At 43.5% G+C, this 20,132-nt stretch overlaps 1 protein-coding gene across 17 annotated transcripts in view; it reads right to left on the reverse strand.

Annotated features, from left to right (window-relative positions):
- The window catches only part of MAGI1 (membrane associated guanylate kinase, WW and PDZ domain containing 1), an 869,123-nt gene that overhangs the window by 139,093 nt on the left and 709,898 nt on the right, over positions 1 to 20,132 (reverse strand). For 15 of the 17 annotated variants that reach the window (XM_068253813.1, XM_068253811.1, XM_068253807.1 and 12 more), the window contains 4 exons: positions 15,155 to 15,212; positions 9,471 to 9,553; positions 3,101 to 3,205; positions 991 to 1,173 (listed from right to left, as the gene is read on the reverse strand). In XM_068253813.1, the coding sequence (XP_068109914.1) occupies positions 991 to 1,173; positions 3,101 to 3,205; positions 9,471 to 9,553; positions 15,155 to 15,212 (429 nt within the window). The remainder of the gene's footprint in view (positions 1 to 990; positions 1,174 to 3,100; positions 3,206 to 9,470; positions 9,554 to 15,154; positions 15,213 to 20,132) is intronic. The other 2 variants (XM_068253812.1, XM_068253808.1) reach the window with 1 other exon arrangement.

The following is a 20,132-nucleotide window of genomic DNA, read 5'->3' on the forward strand; positions in this document are numbered from 1 at the left end:
TTAAGGAAAAAGTTATATAGTTTATATTCATCCCTATATTTCCCTTTGTTTGAGGCAACCCTGGAAGCAACCATTTGCCGACATGCCTCTGTGCCCTCCTGTGGGGAAGCAAAGTGCTGATCGCTGGCAAATTTGGACGAGATGCTGCGGGACGTTCGTCTGAACCGGCCCTAAGGTAGCTATGAAGTCAGATATTTAGAGCGAGTCACTGGGCTTAACAAAATATTTCCTATGGTTTCAAAACTACTTCAGAAGCTTTAGAAACTCTTGTATGTGTTTCTAATGACAAACTGACTCATTGTTTGGAAATATGGTTATAGTCCCAGTTCATTTTCCTGGCTATTTCTATGTCAGTAAACATGAGTAGGGGACTATGCCATTACCCATAACATTTCTATATTTGACTCACCTATTCCTTAAAAATAATGTTTAGTGTCATTCACATGACCCAGAGATCTGTGCACAAAATATGGAGCTGCCAGGAGACTGACCCCACCCCCCATCTCTGCTCTCTCCTGTGTAGGTGCACAGGGTTGGCTCTGTGCTCAAAGGTGAAAAACTGATGCCCCCTCCAAGTCCCTCCCTGGTGTCTTCAAACTAGTGATGATTGAGTAGGGGAGGAGTTTGGATGGTCTGCAGATCTCCTTTTCTGCCAAGAAAATAGGAACGGACATTGGGTGCCCGGAAATTAGGGTCGTAAAAATGGGTAGATTTACTGATATTCTACTATTAAAGTGTAACCTTAACCCTTCCCCCCACATGGCTAACCTAAACTGTCCTGCCGCAAATCCCACACCAATGGATAACCTTAACCCTCCCTCCCTGATGGCTAACCTTAACCATCTCTCTCTCGCGCGCACGCCCGAACCCCCCCCCCCCCCCCCGCGGTGGAAGAAAGAGAAAATTCGAGGCTAGCATACTGCTACACTCTTTGCTGGGCATGAAGTTTAGCTTTGCACATTACACTTATATTGGCTAGGGTTACGTTACCTGTTTCCATTTTTCCATCCAGAGCAGCAGGTCCATCAAGAACTAAACTCTTTATCTGCAAAAACTCATCTGGTTCATCTCCACCAACCACAGTGAAGCCAAAACCTCGGGTGCTTTTCCTCAGTTTTGTGTTTATAAATTTTCCTTTTAGTTCAGACGGATTTCTAGTGAAGAATGGTTTAGCTAGGGAGGAAAAAAAAAGGGTTACATAAAACTTAATAATGTATTTTGTATTGGTAAAATTGTCACAGTTTGCAAGCATGAGTTACATGTGTTACCTAATCACCATTATCTGTATTTCAGGAATACAGAGAAAATGTGTTTTATGTTTAAACTGACTTTTCTAGATAACACAAGTTTTCTGCAGTGAGCAGAGATATCAGTGAGATTGGAATTTTCCGAGCAGCTGAACATTTTGTTTCCATTTGTACGTTGGGATGATGTAGGGATGGTCAATATGATGCAAATAATTTCTTCTTGCATTCAAATGTCATGTAAACGTTATGCAGCTTAAAGAGAACCTGTACTGAGTACAAGTATTTAAAATAAACACATGAGGTAACTTCAAATGAACATTACATAGTTATCTTGCCATCAGTTCCTCTCAGAAGCTCACCATTTTCTTCTGACAATAATCCCTTCCAGTTATGACAATATTTGGTCAGATCTGAAATATATCAGTCGCTGTCAGTAAAATATCAGTGGCTGTCAGTTATAGCTGAGAGGAAAACTGATGTACCAGGTAATGTCCATGTTTCCCTATGGCTCAAGTGGGCGATGTTACAGTTTAACTGTGTGCTGACCAGAAAGCTGTTATGGGTAATGGCCATTTTCAAAATGGAGGACGGAAAATTCCCTTGATCACAGTGAACAAACAGGACGCGGGACAGGAGAAAGACACTGAGGAGTAGACTACATGGAAGGTAAGTATGACTTGTGTATGCTTATTTTGACTTTTAATCTTCAGTTCAGGTTTTCTTTAAACTTGAACCAACAACAATTGACACCAAGTTATTCTGATTGGTCCAGTTTCAAGCTGCATATTATTTACATGAAATGTGCGTGCACAGCGAATTTATTTGCATCTCATTGTTTAGTTGCGTTGAAGAATAATGCTGCATGTCAACTCACTGCCCATACAGTTCTATGGGCCTGTTCACATCTTTGCGTTGTAAAGGAACGCATTATTCTAACTCATTGCATGCAGGCTCTGAATTAACGTCTACATCCAACCTCCATTACAGTTTACACACATTTTATCACATGCAATATGCAACGCACCACTGTGAATCCAGCCTTTAACTGGGCTAACTAACCACTTCAGGCCATAGGCTGAAGGGTTAAAAGGTGCGGGCATGTTTACGCACACGCATGCCCCCATGGCACGTGTGTACTTGGACAGAATGGCCATTTATGTAGACGTCAATTTGCACTGATAGTGCACAACTAGGAGATGTATAAACGTGCAATTTGGATTTGCCCTATTCCAAGTGCATTCAAATTTCAACAAAATGTGCATCATGCAGGAAACATTTAGAAAAACTGATGGGATGGGAGAAGGCATAACAAGGAGTAGGAGGAGTTATAGTAGGATTAAAAGGGGGTGTGGTTCTGATGCCAAAACAGAAAGCCTGGCAAACGGGGACTTAGCAGGGCTTCCTCATTTCCTGCTGAGGCGTAACACACAGCCTTGCCACCTTTTGGTTGCTATGCAGACTTTCACAAGTAATATAAAAAAAACAAAAACTGGAGGTCTGATTAATCCTTTGACTGCCACTGATGAGGTATACTCTTCACGGCAGCACACAGGCCAAATACACGCTTTTGACGTTGCAAATGTGATTGGGCATTTGAAACTAAAAAATAAATGCTTTAAAAAAAATAGATTTATCTTTACAAGTGTGCAATTAGCAATTTATTCATGTGAGAATATATATATATATATATATATATATATATATATATATATATATATTATATATTAAGTGGCAACAAAGGGGTTCAAAATATTTTGGGTGAGAGTGTCCCACATGTTGATCAGTGACATTCCTACAATAACACATGAAAGCTCTGGCAAATACTGTAATAAATCTGCGTCCAGAAATCTTACCATGGGTTGCAGGGTCTCTTGCAGTTTCCTTCTTTTTAGGACTGAAGTTGTTGGGTAGTGTAAGAGGCGGAGGTATGGCAGTCGGATGTTCTACTGTCCAATCTGCTGATATAAAAAAAGGAAATCATATTACTTTAACTGCCCTGAAGTTCAGCTAAAAGATAAGTTACACAAAGTCATAGGCAGCAGTGGGGGCCTCTAGGGAACCTGTCAGACATGTGCTGGTGTGGGTGTGAAGAACTTGAGACCGCTATTAGGGCCCTTTTACACTGTCAGTGACACCAAACAAACTTCCCCTTAAAGCTGTCCATTTTGAGTATACCGCTAAATAACAGGTAAAAATTGGAATGAGCTAAGCTATGGCCCAACAAATGTATGGACTGTTGCCGTACCCAAGTAATTGCATGGATACGGCCCTTGAGGACTAGATTTGGACAACTGTGCTTTAAAGGAGGAAGATGCTTGTGCTTTAATAATGTGGAGAGACCTGTGTTATAGCTGCTAGGATTGGCCGGTGTCGGTGGCAGTAATTCACCAGCTCAGACGTAAACCATAGGTTCTGAAACTCCACCCCCTTTATCGGCAAGACTGCCACAGCAATTTTTATCCAATGTGTTCCAAATCCCCCAGACCACCCTCACCTGCGATGCTGCAGCCCACCCCTAGCTAGTTACTTGGTAATAATGCTGATTTTCTGGCTGTATTTGTTTCTGAGTCACCTACCTGGAACAAGAATGCAGGCCAGGAAAGTCAAGAAACACCTGACCTGCATATCCTCTTCAGTTGAGTGATTAAAAACAAATTGAAGTTATTGGGTCACCAATACAGACAGAGAACTAGCATTCTTTAGGAGGTTAGTAGGAGAGGTTTACAGAAAAAATGCTTACAACCCTATAGGTTCACTACAAGCTGACAAACCCATTTCCTGTGCATTATGCAGTTAGGAGCAGATTTGTCACTCCAAGTGACTGATGAGTTTTAATTAAACTGTCAGCTTTTGCAATACGCACAGACAATTGCATTAGACACTACAGATGCCTTCCTATCAGGCTGGCAAGCTGCTGATCCCAAGTACAAGGAAATCTGTATAAGAATGTAAATGCTGCACAGCAAAACGTGCAAATGGGAGAAGAACGGCTCGATTACACGTACAAATGCAAATGAACGTCTGCATCTGGGGATTTGCTTCAGTGTTTGCAGTCTGTGCTTCTCTCAAGCCTCAGAGCTGTGCATTATCTGTCTCAGGGTGCCCCCCTGTGGAGCTACTACTCAGGGTGACCTTTGCAAAGCAATGGTACCAAAACTAGCCCGTATATACACTGAGGGAGCGAGCTCAAGTGAGAGGAATACAGAACATGCCACTGTGGACCGTCGTAAGACCAACACCAGAAAATAATCATTTTTATTTTGGATAGTGTGGTAAGATGTTAGAAGCTCTTTTGGGTTTATACAGCTCTCTCTGTCTCTCCGTCTTAGTGGAGCCTCTCCTTTCCCTGAGACCTTTTTATACTTGCTGTACTCTCATGTAGACTCATTTTCAACAAAGGTTCCCCACACATCGATTTTCCCATTCGAAACCTTGCAGATTTGATCACTTTCAGACTGGAATCTATTCCTTTACATTCCAGATTTAAATATATGCCTTTAAAACTGCTTTCACACTAGGGTATTGCATTCCAGTACTCTGCCCCACCGCAGAGGCCATAAGTCCCTAATGGCCACAGTACCTGCGGTGCGACACAATGTGACATGACAGAAGTGGTTTGAACCACGGTCAGGAAACGCAGACTCTGCAGTGCATTGCTGAGTGACAATGCTTGGTGCACGATTGCATTGCAGTAATGGCAGTGCGATGCGCATGTGCAGAAAATTGTAAAACCAGTAACGTACTTCCTGTCCAACAGGGAGCACGTCACAGAGCGCAAATTACCTATTAGGCATTCTGTCACAGCGTCTACTATACATGATTATACATATTATACATGAAATGCAGGTTGATTCATGAAAGTGCACTGCTTGAGCTGCGCGAGTGAAAAAACAATGGGCACGCACAATGCACGCTATGCGCAGTTGTGCTGCGTCGTGTGCTTTCCTTAGTTATGTGCACTGTTTACTAGATTACGCAGCCTGTGAAGTATCGCAACACTTCACTAGCACGGCCGCTACAACATTAATTAGCATAGTGGTGGCCGTGCTAGCGAAGTATAGCAGCCGAAATATTTCACAGCATGCGGAAGTTACAGAAGTGTGCGTAACCTAGTAAACAACCCGCGTAAGTAAGGAACGCACACTACACAGCTTGACCGCGTGCACGTTTTCTAACTCGTGCTGCTGGAGCACCGCACTTTCATGAATCAACCCCTTGGTGCGGTGCAATTGTCCTGTGGCGAGCTCTCCTTCCGCAGAACACTTGCACCATGTGTGCAATTATCCTAAATGTTCAATTTGATCAATTTCTGACTCAAAATCTTAAGTTTTGATTGCACTGGATGGAGAATGGGGGCTATACTATATCTTTCCTTCAAGCCTGGTGTGGCAGACCCAACTCTAACTATAAACGCCTGCTTACGTGAACTACAGCAATGGATGAATGACAACTGGCTGAAACTAAATGCAGACAAAACTGAAGTCCTTCTGATTGGAGGGCAGAGCATGATAACAAAACAACTTAACTTGCAGTCTTCATCACTGAGAATAGGAGGCACGGATCTACGCAGCTCTGATCATGTGCGTAGCCTGGGAGTTCTAATTGATGGGAATTTAAACTTCAGAACTCAAATCTCTGCTGTGCTGAAATCATCCTATTTTCACCTGAAGAACATTGCAAAAATCAAGCACCTCATCCCCCCCAGAAGATCTGCCAACCTTAGTCCATGCCTTCATCACATCTTGACTGGACTACTGTAATGCTCTCTACACTGCCCTTCCAAAAAAGGTCTTGCACCGCTTACAGCTGATACAGAATACTGCTGCCAACCAACCCTGTCACTGCCACATAACGCCAGTCCTGCACTCCCTTCACTGGCTACCTATAGCAGTTGGCTGATAGTGTAATGGTTAAGGGTTCTGCCTCTGACACAGGAGACCTGGGTTCGAATCTCGGCTCTGCCTGTTCAGTAAGCCAGCACTAATTCAGTAGGAGACCTTTGGCAAGTCTCCCTTACACTGCTACTGCCAAAAGAGCGCGCCCTAGTGGCTGCAGCTCTGGCGCTTTGAGTCCGCAAGGAGAAAAGCGCAATATAAATGTTATTTGTCTTGTCTTGTCTTGTCTATAGAATGGAGGTTCCTATTCAAGATCGGCCTACTGACATTTAAATCCCTGAATAATCTGGGCCCTGGCTACATGAAAGATATGTTGCAGCTGCATAGCAATCCCTGCATTCTCAGATCCACAGGTTCTAATAATCTAGTCATACCCAGAGTCCACTTGGAAACTTTTGGTTCCAGAGCCTTCTGTAATGCTGCCCCTACGTTTTGGAACTCCCTACCTCAACAGATCAGGACAGCTCCATCCCTGGCCGTGTTTAAATCCAGACTGAAAACCCACCTGTTCAGTTTGGCATTTGCAGAATTATATTTTTTGTTGTGTGAATACTTCATCCTACTACCAATTACTGAATCTGAGAGAGCCTAAGCGCTTTGAGTCCTATGGGAGAAAAGCGCTATAGAAAAAATGTTATTGTATTATACTGTGAAATTTGGCTGCCCGCCACTGCTGATATATTGTGGATGCCCGCTATAGTTTGGGCGGTGCAGGCACCCAAATTTCACAGTATAGCCACAATTTATTATGGCGCCTATGGCTACACCCAAAGCTTCTGCTGATAGAGCAGTCAAGAACAATGGAACAAAATAACTTATGAATGCTATTTACAGGCTTGAGGACTCTGCTTCATATGCATTAAATAACTTGAGCTAGAAGTGTTAATTAGTGGAGTGCAGACATCAAACTTTCCATATCCCAACAATCCCTCAGGGTTTTGTTCACACCTAGGGCGTTTTGCGTTTTTTTTAAGCGCCAGCAATAAAAATTGCCCTACAAACGTTTGTGCTATGCTTCCCTATGAGAGTGTTCACATCTGAGCGGTTATTTTCCGATCCGCTCAGCAAAGCGCTGCCTGTACCATTTTTAGGGTGATGTTGCTACAATGGAAGGTATAGAAAATACGCAAAACGCTCACAAAATCGCTTTGTGCGGCGATTGCGTTTGTGCTTTTAAGAATAAATACATTGTATTTATTCTTTTCCGGGTCAAAGAGGTCACTGTCTGACTTGCATCAGGAAGTGAAAACACAAATAGCTCTGCAAAAGCACTTAGAAAATTGTTTGACAAAAAAAATCGTAGCGCTCTGTAAGCGTCAGGAGGAGGGGGAAAAAAAAAATCACACAAAATCTCAAAGTGCTGGCCTCAGCGATTTCGATTTTAGATGTGAGCAAAGCCTTATGCCTGTTTTGGACAGGTCGATGTCAGTCTGCCTGTCTTCTGCACCTGGCAAGCTATTAGCCACAATGGATATTTTCGAGTGACTTCCTTTTACACCCCCTCTCCACAGTATATTACATACAGCTTGGCCGACCAAAACCTATATAAAGGGAGAACGAGCGGCACACAACAGAGCAGATTCCCACAGGCAAGGGAGAACAATGTGATTGGGTGGTGCTCAGGGGGCGGGGATTGCTATAGACATCGTGCAGCTGCTGTACACATGCTGGATTGACTCACGATTTTTGCCTGGGGCTGTGTTCATCATCTGCCATGACCGAGTTCAAACCAGTGTGTGTTGTAACTAACGGCATATAAAAGAATGCAGTGAAGTATTCAGGATACCCACTTTCACAGTAGTTTTCCTGGTGTCAAAAACACTTCACATATCTAAATATTGCTGTATATTGTAAGTAGCCCCACCATCACAGGATATTTGGTCTAGGCTCATTAGCTTTACAGAATCCCCCAAAGTAGATTCTGGGAGACCAGGTAAATTTTGTACTGGCTTTGGAACTCTCAAACAAATATTTCACAGAGATCACCTGACAGGACTAAAAAAAAGATGTCACCGACGAATACATTTCAGAAATGCCAACAAGGGAGAGGAAAGATTTTACAACAGGCAAACACTTACTAAGTAATTTATGAATTAATGTAAGAAGAAAAAAAGCTATTTTATGCATCCTGTTATTTTCACTCAGTTCCTCTTTAACTACTTGCCGACTGCTCCACGCCAATTGGCGTGAGCAGTGCGGTAGCCCCAGGACCGCTACACGCCGATTGGTGTGAACGGTCTTCTATGGGGCTAGTAGGAGACCGCGTGCATCTCCTGCTTGGGGGGCGGAGCTCCGCCCCGTCTTCAGTCTCCGAGCGGCGAACGCCGCTTGGGAGACTTAGACGGCAAAACTGCGGCCTAATTACCCCCTACAGCACTGTGATCAGCTGCAGTGCTGTACAGGGGACAGCCGTGTGACAGCCTATGACAGCCAATCACGCTGATTGCCTGTCGGGGGGAGGGAGCGGGACTGAAAAAAAAAATGTATTAAAAAAATAACAAATATTTATAAAAAAAAAAAGAAAAACACAAGCAAACAAATATGGAGTGATCAGACCCCATCAACAGATAGCTCTGCTGGTGGGGAGAAAAGGGGGGGGGGGGATCACTTGTGTGCTGAGTTGTGCGGCCCTGCAGCTTGGCCTTAAAGCTGCAGTGGCCATTTTAATTAAAAATAGCCTGGTCACTAGGGGGGTTTAACACCATGGTCCTCGAGTGGTTAAAGTGGACCCAAATTAAAAATACAAGATTTCAGGAATAAAATCTATTTTCTAAATTATAATAATAAATAGCAGCCTTTTGTCAGCTGCATGATGACAAATATAAAATATTTTACATTTATTGGAGGAACCCCTCCCTTCCTTTCATATTGCCGGGACATAAATCGGCAAAGTGGTGGAGTAAAAGGTGTCTGACAAAGGAGGAATTGCTAATGGCTGCCACCTGTATAACCCTAGTTATGAAAAGAGAAAGGTGAAAAGCATGCACTGAAATGCTCATAGGTTTGAAAGAGTGTTTATTTATCTTTGTATGTGTCAGAGTGGTGCAACTAAATATTTTGAATTAAAAAAATGTTTGGTTTGGGTCCGCTTTAAGCATTTCAGGTGTTTGTATTTATTCAGAATGCCTTCATCTTTATCACCACTTCCCCCTCTCTCTAAGCCCCTCTGGATCATCTGACAAGGCAATGCACTCCCATCCTTTACTAGAAACTGTATAGGTGTTAATATGCGATATCTCACTGGCTAATCCAGTCCGCAAAGACACTTTTCTAACCCCTTTTTTTAGTTAATAATCAAGATTATCTCACACAATAAGAGTTCACTAACCTTCAGTCTGCTGCTGCCCGAGCTGCTTCTTTCTTTTGGCTTCAAGAACAGGGTTCTCATACTGCGTTTTCCTGTTTATGTGACTGTAAAGGAAGACAGAGTGACATCAGCCAGGAAAAAACACCTATTATGGGACAGGAATAAATTCCACTGAGGGCTCTTCATTCGCAGGACAAAGGAAGTTTACACTTTACACAAAAATAAAAATAACTACAATACCTTCAGAAATTGCATACGGATATGGAGAAAAAAAGCGTAAAATTGAGAAAACACAGATAAAAGGCAGTAGAAAATACATGAAAAAAACAGTCTCAACTAAATGCAGTCACTGCATTTAATAAGTAAGTAGCTATTTAGACACTACTGCTGTGATTAGGTTTACAAATTTATGAAATGGGTGATTTTTGCCTCAACAAAAGTGAAATGTACTGCGACCAATGGGTGACACAAAAATGACTGCATCATGTTTAAAAGGAACCTAAGGTGAGGTAATATGGAGGCAATCATTTTAATTTCCCTTACAACAATACCAGTTGCCTGGCATCCTGCTAATATTCCATGCATCAGTAAGGGCTGGGACCCACTAGAGCGATTTTGTGAGCATTGAGGGAGCGAGTCAAACCGCTAGCGATTTCCTTAAACGCTCAGCTAATGTTAATGGATGGCCCAAATTCCACTGGAGCGATTTCGATTACCAAAATCGCAAACGCAGAACATGCAGCATTTTTAGCATTTAGCGTTCGCGTTTCTGCAATGTGAAGTATATAGACGCTGGCATAATCGCTCGTCAAAACCTACACAGAGCAATTTTGCTAGCGTTTTTACATTACTGCACATTGTAAAGAAGTTAAAATTAATTGAAAGGACCAATCAGAATTAAAAACGCTAATCGCTACACAATCGCTGGCAAAAAGCTGACACTTTTAAACATTCTACCAAAGTCGCTCATGAAATCGCTTACAAACCGCTCATCCAAAACGCTAGCGATTGCGATTAGCGATAGAGTTTTGTAGTGGGTTCCAGGCCTAAAGTCTGAATCACACACTTCAAACAAGCAAGTGGCTAATTCAGTCATACTTGAGTCAGAGCACATGATCTGCATGCTTGTTTAGGGTTAATGGGAAAAGGAATTAGGCTGGTTTCACAGTGGGACGTTACAGGCGCACGTTAGAGCAGCCTGTAACGCAGCCCACCGCACAGTAATGAAAAATCAATGGGGCTGTTCACAGTGCGGACGTTGCGTTACATTGTAACGCTGCGTCACAAGACAACGTACTGCATGCAGTACTTTGGACGCGGCTGAGCCGCGTTAGACTGCTTGCACATGCTCAGTAATGTTGGGGAGGAGCGGAGAGCGGCCAGGCACATGGCTAATTAATATGCACTGCACGTTATGACGTGCAGTGTTTACTTCCTGGAGCAGCCGCTCTGTGCGGCGATTGGCCGGCGGGACCACGTGATGCTGCATGCGCACAAGAGTGCGCATCACGGCATCACTGACGCCAGAGTGAGCTGCACAACGCGGCTCACTCTGACGTCCAGATCTAGCACCACCAGGCGTTCCGTTAGGGGGACGTTATGCGACCTTAACGCCCCCTCTAACGCAACGTCCTGGTGTGAAATTAGCCTTAGAGACACATAGTTCTCTACATGGCATATGTGACTACACAAACAAATGCATTAATTTAGCAAATGAAAAGCTCTGCTTTTGCTGCAAGGATAGTTGTTAATAGTAGTGGTTCCTGGATGTTTATATTTGAGTGGCTGGACTTCAGTATTTGTATGAGAGTGTCATGGGTTAATTCATTTGCTGTTTGATTGGCCTTTAAAATCTTCATTTTACCTCATTTAAGTTTCCTTATTTGGCAAGTAAGGAGAACTCCACTACACATCCACGGGTATGACAATGCTGGAGCCAGGCGACTTGGACCCACAGACAGAAAAGAAAAAAAAAAAAAGTTCCACACAACGTCTGTAGCAAATAGTTGTCCAACTTAATTAGATCAGATTAAAATCCATACAGCCAGGTAACTGACATGTTTCAGACCTAATGGTCCTTAACCCTCCTGGCGGTCTATTGAAAACCGCCAGGGGGCAGCGCAGCAGTTTTTTTGTATTTTTTTTTTTTAAATCATGTAGCGAGCCCAGGGCTCGCTACATGATAGCCCCACCCGCTTCGATCGCCTCAAAGAACGGGATTTCCTGGAGGGCTTCCCGTGCAGCCATGGCGACGGCAGGATCATCAGGGTCCCGATTCACCCCTCAGTGCTGCCTGGCACTGGTAGGCCAGGCTGCGCAAAGGGTCTGGGGGGAGGGGTGGTTGGGGGGCGGCGGCTAGCGGCGAATCGACGCGGAGCGGCAGCGAATGGCGTGCACACGCAGCTAGCAAAGTGCTAGCTACGTGTAGCAAAAAAATTAATAAATTATGCAAATCGGCCCAGCAGTGCCTGAGAAATCCTCCCCGAACTACGTTCGGGGTTACCGCCAGGAAGGTTAATCATAGCACCATGCTATGATTAAGGACCAGTAGGTTCGAAACATGTCAGTTACCGGCTATAGGAGTTTTTAATCTGATCTAATAAAGTTGGAGCAGGGCCGGGCCGAGGCATAGGCTGGAGAGGCTCCAGCCTCAGGGCGCAGTGTAGGAGGGGGCGCAAAATTCATTCAGCTGTCATTCCTAATTGTGTTTGAAGCAGAAAGAAATAAGAAAAGGAGGTACATGGAAGTGACTACAAGCCAGATAACTAGAGATTAAGGTGTTGGGGGCCCTGGGGTGCCTCTTAGTCTAATAGCAATCAGTGTGTGACGGCTGGGGTGAAGGGATGGAGGGGCACACTTTGGTGTTTCAGCCTTGGGTGCTGGAGGACCTTGTCCCGGCTCTGAGTTGGAGTACCTTTTGCTACAGACATCGCACGGAACTCCTTATTTGGGAGATGAACCTGAATTCTGTCTCTCTCTCTCTGATATCTTGTGGTCACGGTTAAATTCAGTGCTCTCTTTCTCAGTCCAGTAACCACTGTCAGCATCTGTACAGCTCTTACTGTTGAGCGCATGGAGCATACATTGTAGCACCTTTGTGAGTCTGATGCACTGTCTTGCCCCAGTAGAGGATCGTTAAAGACGTGCTCTTCATTTTTTAATGGTAGATTAATGCTTGCATGTTGCATTATGCATGTTATAGAACAAGAGTTAGGTCAGATACTGAGCAAGGGAGGCCTCTATATGGCACATGTGACTACACAAAATAGTGCAATATTTTGTAAACAAAAACTTCAACTTTTAAATTAAAGGAAAGATGCAAGCTACTTAGAAAAAATCTACTTACCTGGGGCTTCCTCCAGCCCCTGGCAGCCGTCCTGTGCCCTTACTGCAGCTCCACATCCAGCAGGTGAGTGGCCTGGGGTCCCATCCGGTGCAGATGCTGACCCTCGCCAGGTCGACAAATACTGCACCTGCGTGAGAGCCGCTTGCTGGCTGGCGTCATCTGGTGAGTATAGGCCCATACACACGTCGGATTTTTGCGAACGACCCGTCGTTTGAACCTTCCGTCGTTCGCACGTCAAATCCGGCGTGTGTACAGACTATCCGCAGGGCGGATCGATGAAAACCAGTCTTCTCACCCGAACGATAGTCTGTACACACACCGGATTTGACGTGCGAACGACGGAACGTTCAAACGATGGGTCGTTCGCAAAAATCCGACGTGTGTATGAGCCTATACTCACCTGGGGCTCTCTCCAGCCCCTTGCATCAGACTGTCCCCGCCGCTGTCCCGGTCTCAGTTCTCGTTCTTCAGACCGACCGCAGGGTCAGACTTACTGCGGATGCACGAAGCGCCGCTGTCAATCACGGCCACGTGGGCTGCGGTCGGTGTGGGACAGTCGGCTGCAAGGGGCTGGAGAGAGCCCCAGGTGAGTAAAGCTCATTTTACCTAATTTGGCTGATAACTCCTTTAAGCAAAACTTTTCCCTTTGAGTCTACAGAGCTCTTGGAGGATAGCTTCTAAACGGTAAGTGGCAGCTTGCACTGCACTTGTCCTGTCAGTTTCCCAGACCTTGCCAATGGCAGCATTACTCATCTATTGGTATTTAGACTTCAATGTTGTTGACCTGTTATCTGTACATCGGGACAAGGCACTGTTAGATTCTAATGCTTTCTGTGTTGTGCAGCAGACCGATTACAGATAATCATGTCACATCTAATGCTGGGCATACACTGCTCAATTTTGCCGCTCGATTCTGTGCCCGATCGTTTCCGTGCTCGTTTTCTGCAGGCGATTCTCTTATCTTCCACTCGTTTTTCTTATCTTTTCCCATTGTCCTCCATGCAAATTCGAGCACGGAAACGATTGGGCGGGAGATTGGACATATCGGAAATTATCTATCGAGCCATCTAAATGGCTCAGAATCGAACCGTGTATTCCCAGCATAAGATGTTTTAGCATTGTTGCCAAACAGCCTAGGGCAGTGGGGAGCTGTCAGACCTGCAGAGTGCAACTACTGGCTGCCCTGCTGCGCTCGGGTCTATTTAAGGGCAAAATCAGTCATGGGATTATTTTACCATTATTGATCAGGGAATAAACTGAAGCTTAGTTAGCCATTATATGGTATAAATTCACTTATGATACAAAGGTGACTTGTGAATGGTTGCTAGGCACCCTCATACATACAGATTATAGTAGGCGTCAATGGATATGTCGAATTACTGTTTCCCTGAAATTACTCTAGAATGACAACCACTGATCATGTGGCATTATACACAATATCACTATAACTCACAAGTGTGGCATTAATTAATATTTAATCCATAGTAAAGTAGAACATTAGATTCTTGTGGCTTCATTTCCAGCCAAAGAATGGGCTCGATTCACACAAGCTAAGTGTTAGCATGCCTGTGAAAAGGCCTTTAGCACGCCTGTGAAAAGGCCCTTAGCACGCCTAAAGGGCTTTAGGTCGCGCTAAGCTTCACGCGCTTCAGACGTTATAGGCGCACGTTCCGCTCGCACCGCGCTAAACTTTGCCCGCGATGAGTAAAAGCTGTTAGTGTGCTAACTACATAGCACTGTAGTTAGCACGCCCAAAGCTTTTAGGCGTGCTAAGTTTGCACGCTTTTGTGAATGGAGGCCAATATCTTAATAATTCATTATATTATCAGCATTTGACTAAAACACCCCCAGAAAACCCCCAATTCTAAAAAGAATAGCAAATGCAGCATGCACACCACAACTGCCGCACCACCAAGCTGCCACCCACAGTAAGCAAAGCCCCCCACCTACAACTGTGCTGCCCACGGGTGCATCTGAGCATACTTGAGTATGCACAGATACACCTGCAGCTGCACACCAAAACTAAGGTGCAGCCCCCAACAGCTCCGCCCACAGCTGCTACCGACTCCCGGTATATTTACAAACTTCTTTTACTATATATGACGAGTCTGAAATAATACTGCATACAAAATCCTTGCAAAAAGATGACATTTGGCAGGTTGTCATGGTGATCGCTCAGCTTCTGGGTCCGTGCATACTTACAACTGTGGATTAGTATTATAGATGATTTACACAACTGGGGGTTCTGCCTTACACCTGCCGTCTGCTTCTTATATTGGTGCCTAAATAAAATCTCAGTATTGACCCAAAGAGCTGCAGACAATCTACCACATAGGCTGCTGGAGGTAGTTAAACTTACTCTACATAGTAGACTCCATACACAGGATCTTCAATCTTCTCCCATCCAGCAGGCAGTTCTGTGGATTAAAAAAGGAATAATGATTACAGTTGGTAAGAAAATGAATATGAAGCATTAGTAACACAATATGGATGGTGAAGGCAAAGATAATAAATCCAGCAGGATCAACGTTTTCATAGAAGCACAACTCTCAGCTGTTATTAAAGCGGACCCAAACCAAACATTTTTTTTTTATTAAAAATATTTAGTTGCACCACTCTGACACATACAAAGATAAATAAACACTCCTTTAAACCTATGAGCATTTCAGTGCATGCTTTTCACCCTTCTCTTTTCATAACTAGGGTTATACTGGGGGCAGCCATTAGCAATTCCTCCATTGCCAGACACCATCTACTCCACCAGTCTGCCGGATTCTGTTCCGGCAATATGAAAGGAAGGGAGGGGTTCCTCCAATAAATGTAAAATATGTTATATTTGTCATCATGCAGCTGAAAAAAGGCTGCTATTTATTATTATAATTTAGAAAATAGATTTTATTTCTGAAATCTTGTATTTTTAATTTGGGTCCGCTTTAACGCTGCAGTATCAGGCCATTAATAAACAAACAGTCTTCCGCCCAAACCGATTTGTTTTGGTTCAGGTCGAGGCAGCTTTGGTATAAAGATATATTTATCTTTGCTGCAGAATTGGGAAACTCCAACACAGTGACTGCCCTCTTATTTTACTGGTCTGTGTAAAGGTGGCCACTAATGGTCCAATTTCTAGCGAAAAATCGTTAGAGCGATCAGAATTTCTGATCGGAAGAAAAATTGTTCACTACACCATCAACGAACCAATCTTTGCTTCCTATCTATCACAACCAATCAAGAAAATCCAAATTTTGGTTTGACCAAAATCCAGTCGGACGATTTTTTTTTTTTTATAATCGTTCATAATTGACTGTGCTTATCAACTGAGATCATTTTCAACCAATCCGATCAGAATTTCTGATCGCTCGACTGATTTTTCGCTAAAAATTGGACTGTCAGTGGCCACCATTAGCCAGTCTGTTACAGGTAGGTGCCATGCCCATCTGCTTCAGTGGGAGGAACGGACGCACTGAGGCTGCAGGAAACAATAGGGGACCTTTACTGAACACTTTCTAATGGTGCCCATATAATGGTAGAATTCTTTTCTAATTTTTTTTAAATTAATTTCATTCGATAATTCCATTAGATCAAACAAAGATTTTTCCAACATGTCCGACCGAATTTTTATCGAAAAAACTGGATTTTGTTTTTCCTGACAAAAAAAAAAAAAGAAAAAGATTTTCAACTTTCATTTTGGTTGAAAGAATGGGAAAATCGAATGTTTTATTGTACCGTGTATGGGTACCATGAGGCAGAATCAGACCATTTTTTTCTGTGCTTTTTTAATGTCCGTATTGATGTTTCTGAAGAATCAGAGATATTCTGTGCAGATTTTACACATAAATAGGTATGCCTCAAAATAAATAGTCAGGGCAGATGCTGGGATGTAGTACACCTCTGTGTAAATATGGTTTACAAACAACTCCACATTAGCAGTAAAGCCAGACCAAGCAGTAGCATGCAGAAGCATAACGGTTTAATATATTTTTACGTAGACAAGGACGCTGATACCTTAAATACAACATGGTGCAGTACCCTCTTATACCCTGCAGGGGTCAGTGAAGTACACACAGCAAATTCTATTTCTTTAGTAGCCCACATAATAATAACAACTAAGCTTTTCATTACATTTAGAAATAGGGGAAAAACACAACAAAATTAGTATTGTTTAAAGCCAACCTAAATAAAACTGATGAGTAAAGCAAACCGTCATACATGGCTTTTCTCTAACTTAAGGTTACTTGCCGAGCTGTAATGTTAATGGTAGACTTTCTACCTCATTCCACAGGGAACAGTATTCAGGGAGTTCTATAAGGCAGCCTTTTATTTCTTTCATGACAGGTGTACTTAAGGCCCCTTGCACAATATGTCCCACCACCTCTTCCCCACCAGTTCACGCGATGCAACGCGGTGTGCTGGAAGTATCAAAATCGCCACAATGCCTATGCAAAAGCTGCAGCGCATTATCGCATGGTCCATGCCTACCTCACAGATTATACACTAATGCAAGTCCGTGGGAGATCCAGTAAGTGTGCACAACAGGAGCACAGTGCAATGTGGCACGCATGCATGGAATGATGGGAATCCCAGTGACAGACTTCCTGCTGAGGAGGGAGTACATCACTAGCAGTGGGCGGTGCCATGCATATGACCCTGTTGCCGCACCGTGGGCGCAGGGCACCTGATATGTCTGTGGTGCGATGCTGTGGAGTCGGAGCAATTTTTGGATACCTGGAGTCGCATCGCACTGCTAATCTTAGGTGTGCAACCGGCCTTAAAGAGAACCCGAGGTGGGCAGATCGGACACAGAGGCATGTTCTATGCCTCATGACATGCCTCTGTCCCCCACACCGCTGCTCTCTGCCCCCCACACCGCCGCACTATAGCCCCCGAGATTCCTCCAGGATTTCCAGATTGCCTTGCAAACAGCTCTTGCGATAACAATAAGAGGTCACCTGCATACAGTAGGAACTTCGCTGTTGTGTCATGTAGGGGAAGTGCTGGTGAGGCATGTAGGGCAGAGGCCAATTATTTAAAAAAAAACCTATGTATATGGGGTTAAAGTTGAAGAGAAATCGAGAGCCCAATATGGTGTAGTATGTCAAAATTGATTGGATAAATGAAACAGTGAGATGGTAATACTCACAAACACGGGTTACCGCGTACGTACAAAAAGGGCGCCTGGACAAAAAGGGCGCGGGGTGTAAACTCTAAATAATAATTAATCATTAATAGGGTTTAAAAAATAGTGTGCTATATTTCGTTTACAAATAAAGTTTAACAAAACTATAAATCATTAAATAATGTTTATAAAATCGGAAATTGTGAAAACGTTAATCTTCCCTATTTCTAAAGTTAAACTTATAATTAAGTTTATTAAAAAAACAATAATATATGTTTAATTGTTATAATTGTATATTATTGTGAATAACCTTCATTTATGGTTTGTTCGTATAATAAAATCTGAAAATATTCTTTATAACGATGATATAAATATAAGTACGTTCGTAATAAGTGTTGTAAAACATTAGTAATTATTACTAAAATTTGAGTAAAACTATACCTAAGCCTACTCTTACACAGAACCCTCCCTGTACCTATCCCTAACCCCTAGACCCCCCTGTTGGTGCCTAAACCTAAGACCCCCCCTGTTGGTGCCTAAGTAACCCTCCCTGTACCTACCCCTAACCCCTAGACCCCCCTGTTGGTGCCTAAACCTAAGACCCCCCTGTTGGTGCCTAAACCTAAGACCCCCCTGGTGGTGCCTAAACCTAAGACCCCCCTGTTGGTGCCTAAGTAACCCTCCCTGTACCTACCCCTAACCCCTAGACCCCCCTGTTGGTGCCTAAACCTAAGACCCCCCTGTTGGTGCCTAAACCTAAGACCCCCCTGGTGGTGCCTAAACCTAAGACCCCCCTGTTGGTGCCTAAACCTAAGACCCCCCCTGTTGGTGCCTAAGTAACCCTCCCTGTACCTACCCCTAACCCCTAGACCCCCCTGTTGGTGCCTAAAACTAAGACCCCCCTGTTAGTGCCTAAACCTAAGACCCCCCCCTGTTGGTGCCTAAACCTAAGACCCTCCTGTTGGTGCCTAAACCTAAGACCCCCCTGGTGGTGCCTAAACCTAAGACCCCCCTTTATTATGTGGATAATAATGTTTTACAAATTGTGACTCCAAAAAATATATTCCAATTTACATTACGTACTGATCGCTTTATTTTGTGAATAATGTTTTAAAAACAGTAAGGGATAAAACTTTAAATAATGTTTTAATTATTTAAATTGGATAAATATATTTAGTATTTTCATAAATGTTATTCGGCACGGGTGCATTTTATAAACGTAAATCAACACAAGCTCAGTTATAAATCATTAAACAGCTCCGGGAGCCGTTTGTAAACTTTATTTAGCTCCGGGCGCCGTTTGTAAACTTTATTTAGCTCCGGCGCCCTTTTTTCCTGCTCGGCGCCCATTAAACGTTATTTATTATGGGAGTGAATGGCGGCGCCCTTTTTGTCCACTAGCGGCCTGCGCCCTTTTTCCCAGCTCCCGGGTTACCACCTAGGTAACCACTCATTAGGCAGGTGAGGAGATCAGACCTGTCCACACTCAGGATTAAGAAGTCGCTCTCTGTAGATAGGAAGAAAGGGGGTAGATCACCCCTCCACCTGGGGTGGACTCAAATATATTGGTAGGTGAACAGAGGCGCCAAAAGGATAAAAGTACATAAAATTTTTAAAAAATTGCTGGGAGGAAGTGGTGGACTCGCCTCCGTTAAAGCAGACACCAAGGACTGTAAATATATATAAATCTATATATTTACAGTCCTTGGTGTCTGCTTTAATGGAGGCGAGTCCACCACTTCCTCCCAGCAATTTTTTTTAAATTTTATGTACTTTTATCCTTCTGGCGCCTCTGTTCACCTACCAATATATGGGGTTGATCATTTAGGCCTGGTGCACACCAGAGGAGTTTTTCTGAGCGTTTTGAGTTTTTAAATCTGCTGCTAATGTTATCCTATGTGTCTGTGCACACTGGAGCCAGGAGGTTTTGTAAAAAACCCCATAGCATTACATTGGGAAGAGCTTTTAGAGGTTTCAAAAGCTCTTCCCAATGTAATGCTATGGGGTTTTTTACAAAACCTCCTTGCTCCAGTGTGCACAGACACATAGGATAACATTAGCAGCAGATTTAAAAACTCAAAACGCTCAGAAAAACTCCTCTGGTGTGCACCAGGCCTAACTCTTGAATCTTTTAATATTTACCAATATATGGTATAATTTTGATTCAAAGTTTCCTGCCCAAAGGATACTCGAGGAAAGCCTAGGAAAGAAAATCGTACTCACC

The sequence above is a fragment of the Hyperolius riggenbachi genome, chromosome 9, assembly GCF_040937935.1.
Source record: "Hyperolius riggenbachi isolate aHypRig1 chromosome 9, aHypRig1.pri, whole genome shotgun sequence".
Lineage (NCBI taxonomy): Eukaryota > Metazoa > Chordata > Amphibia > Anura > Hyperoliidae > Hyperolius > Hyperolius riggenbachi.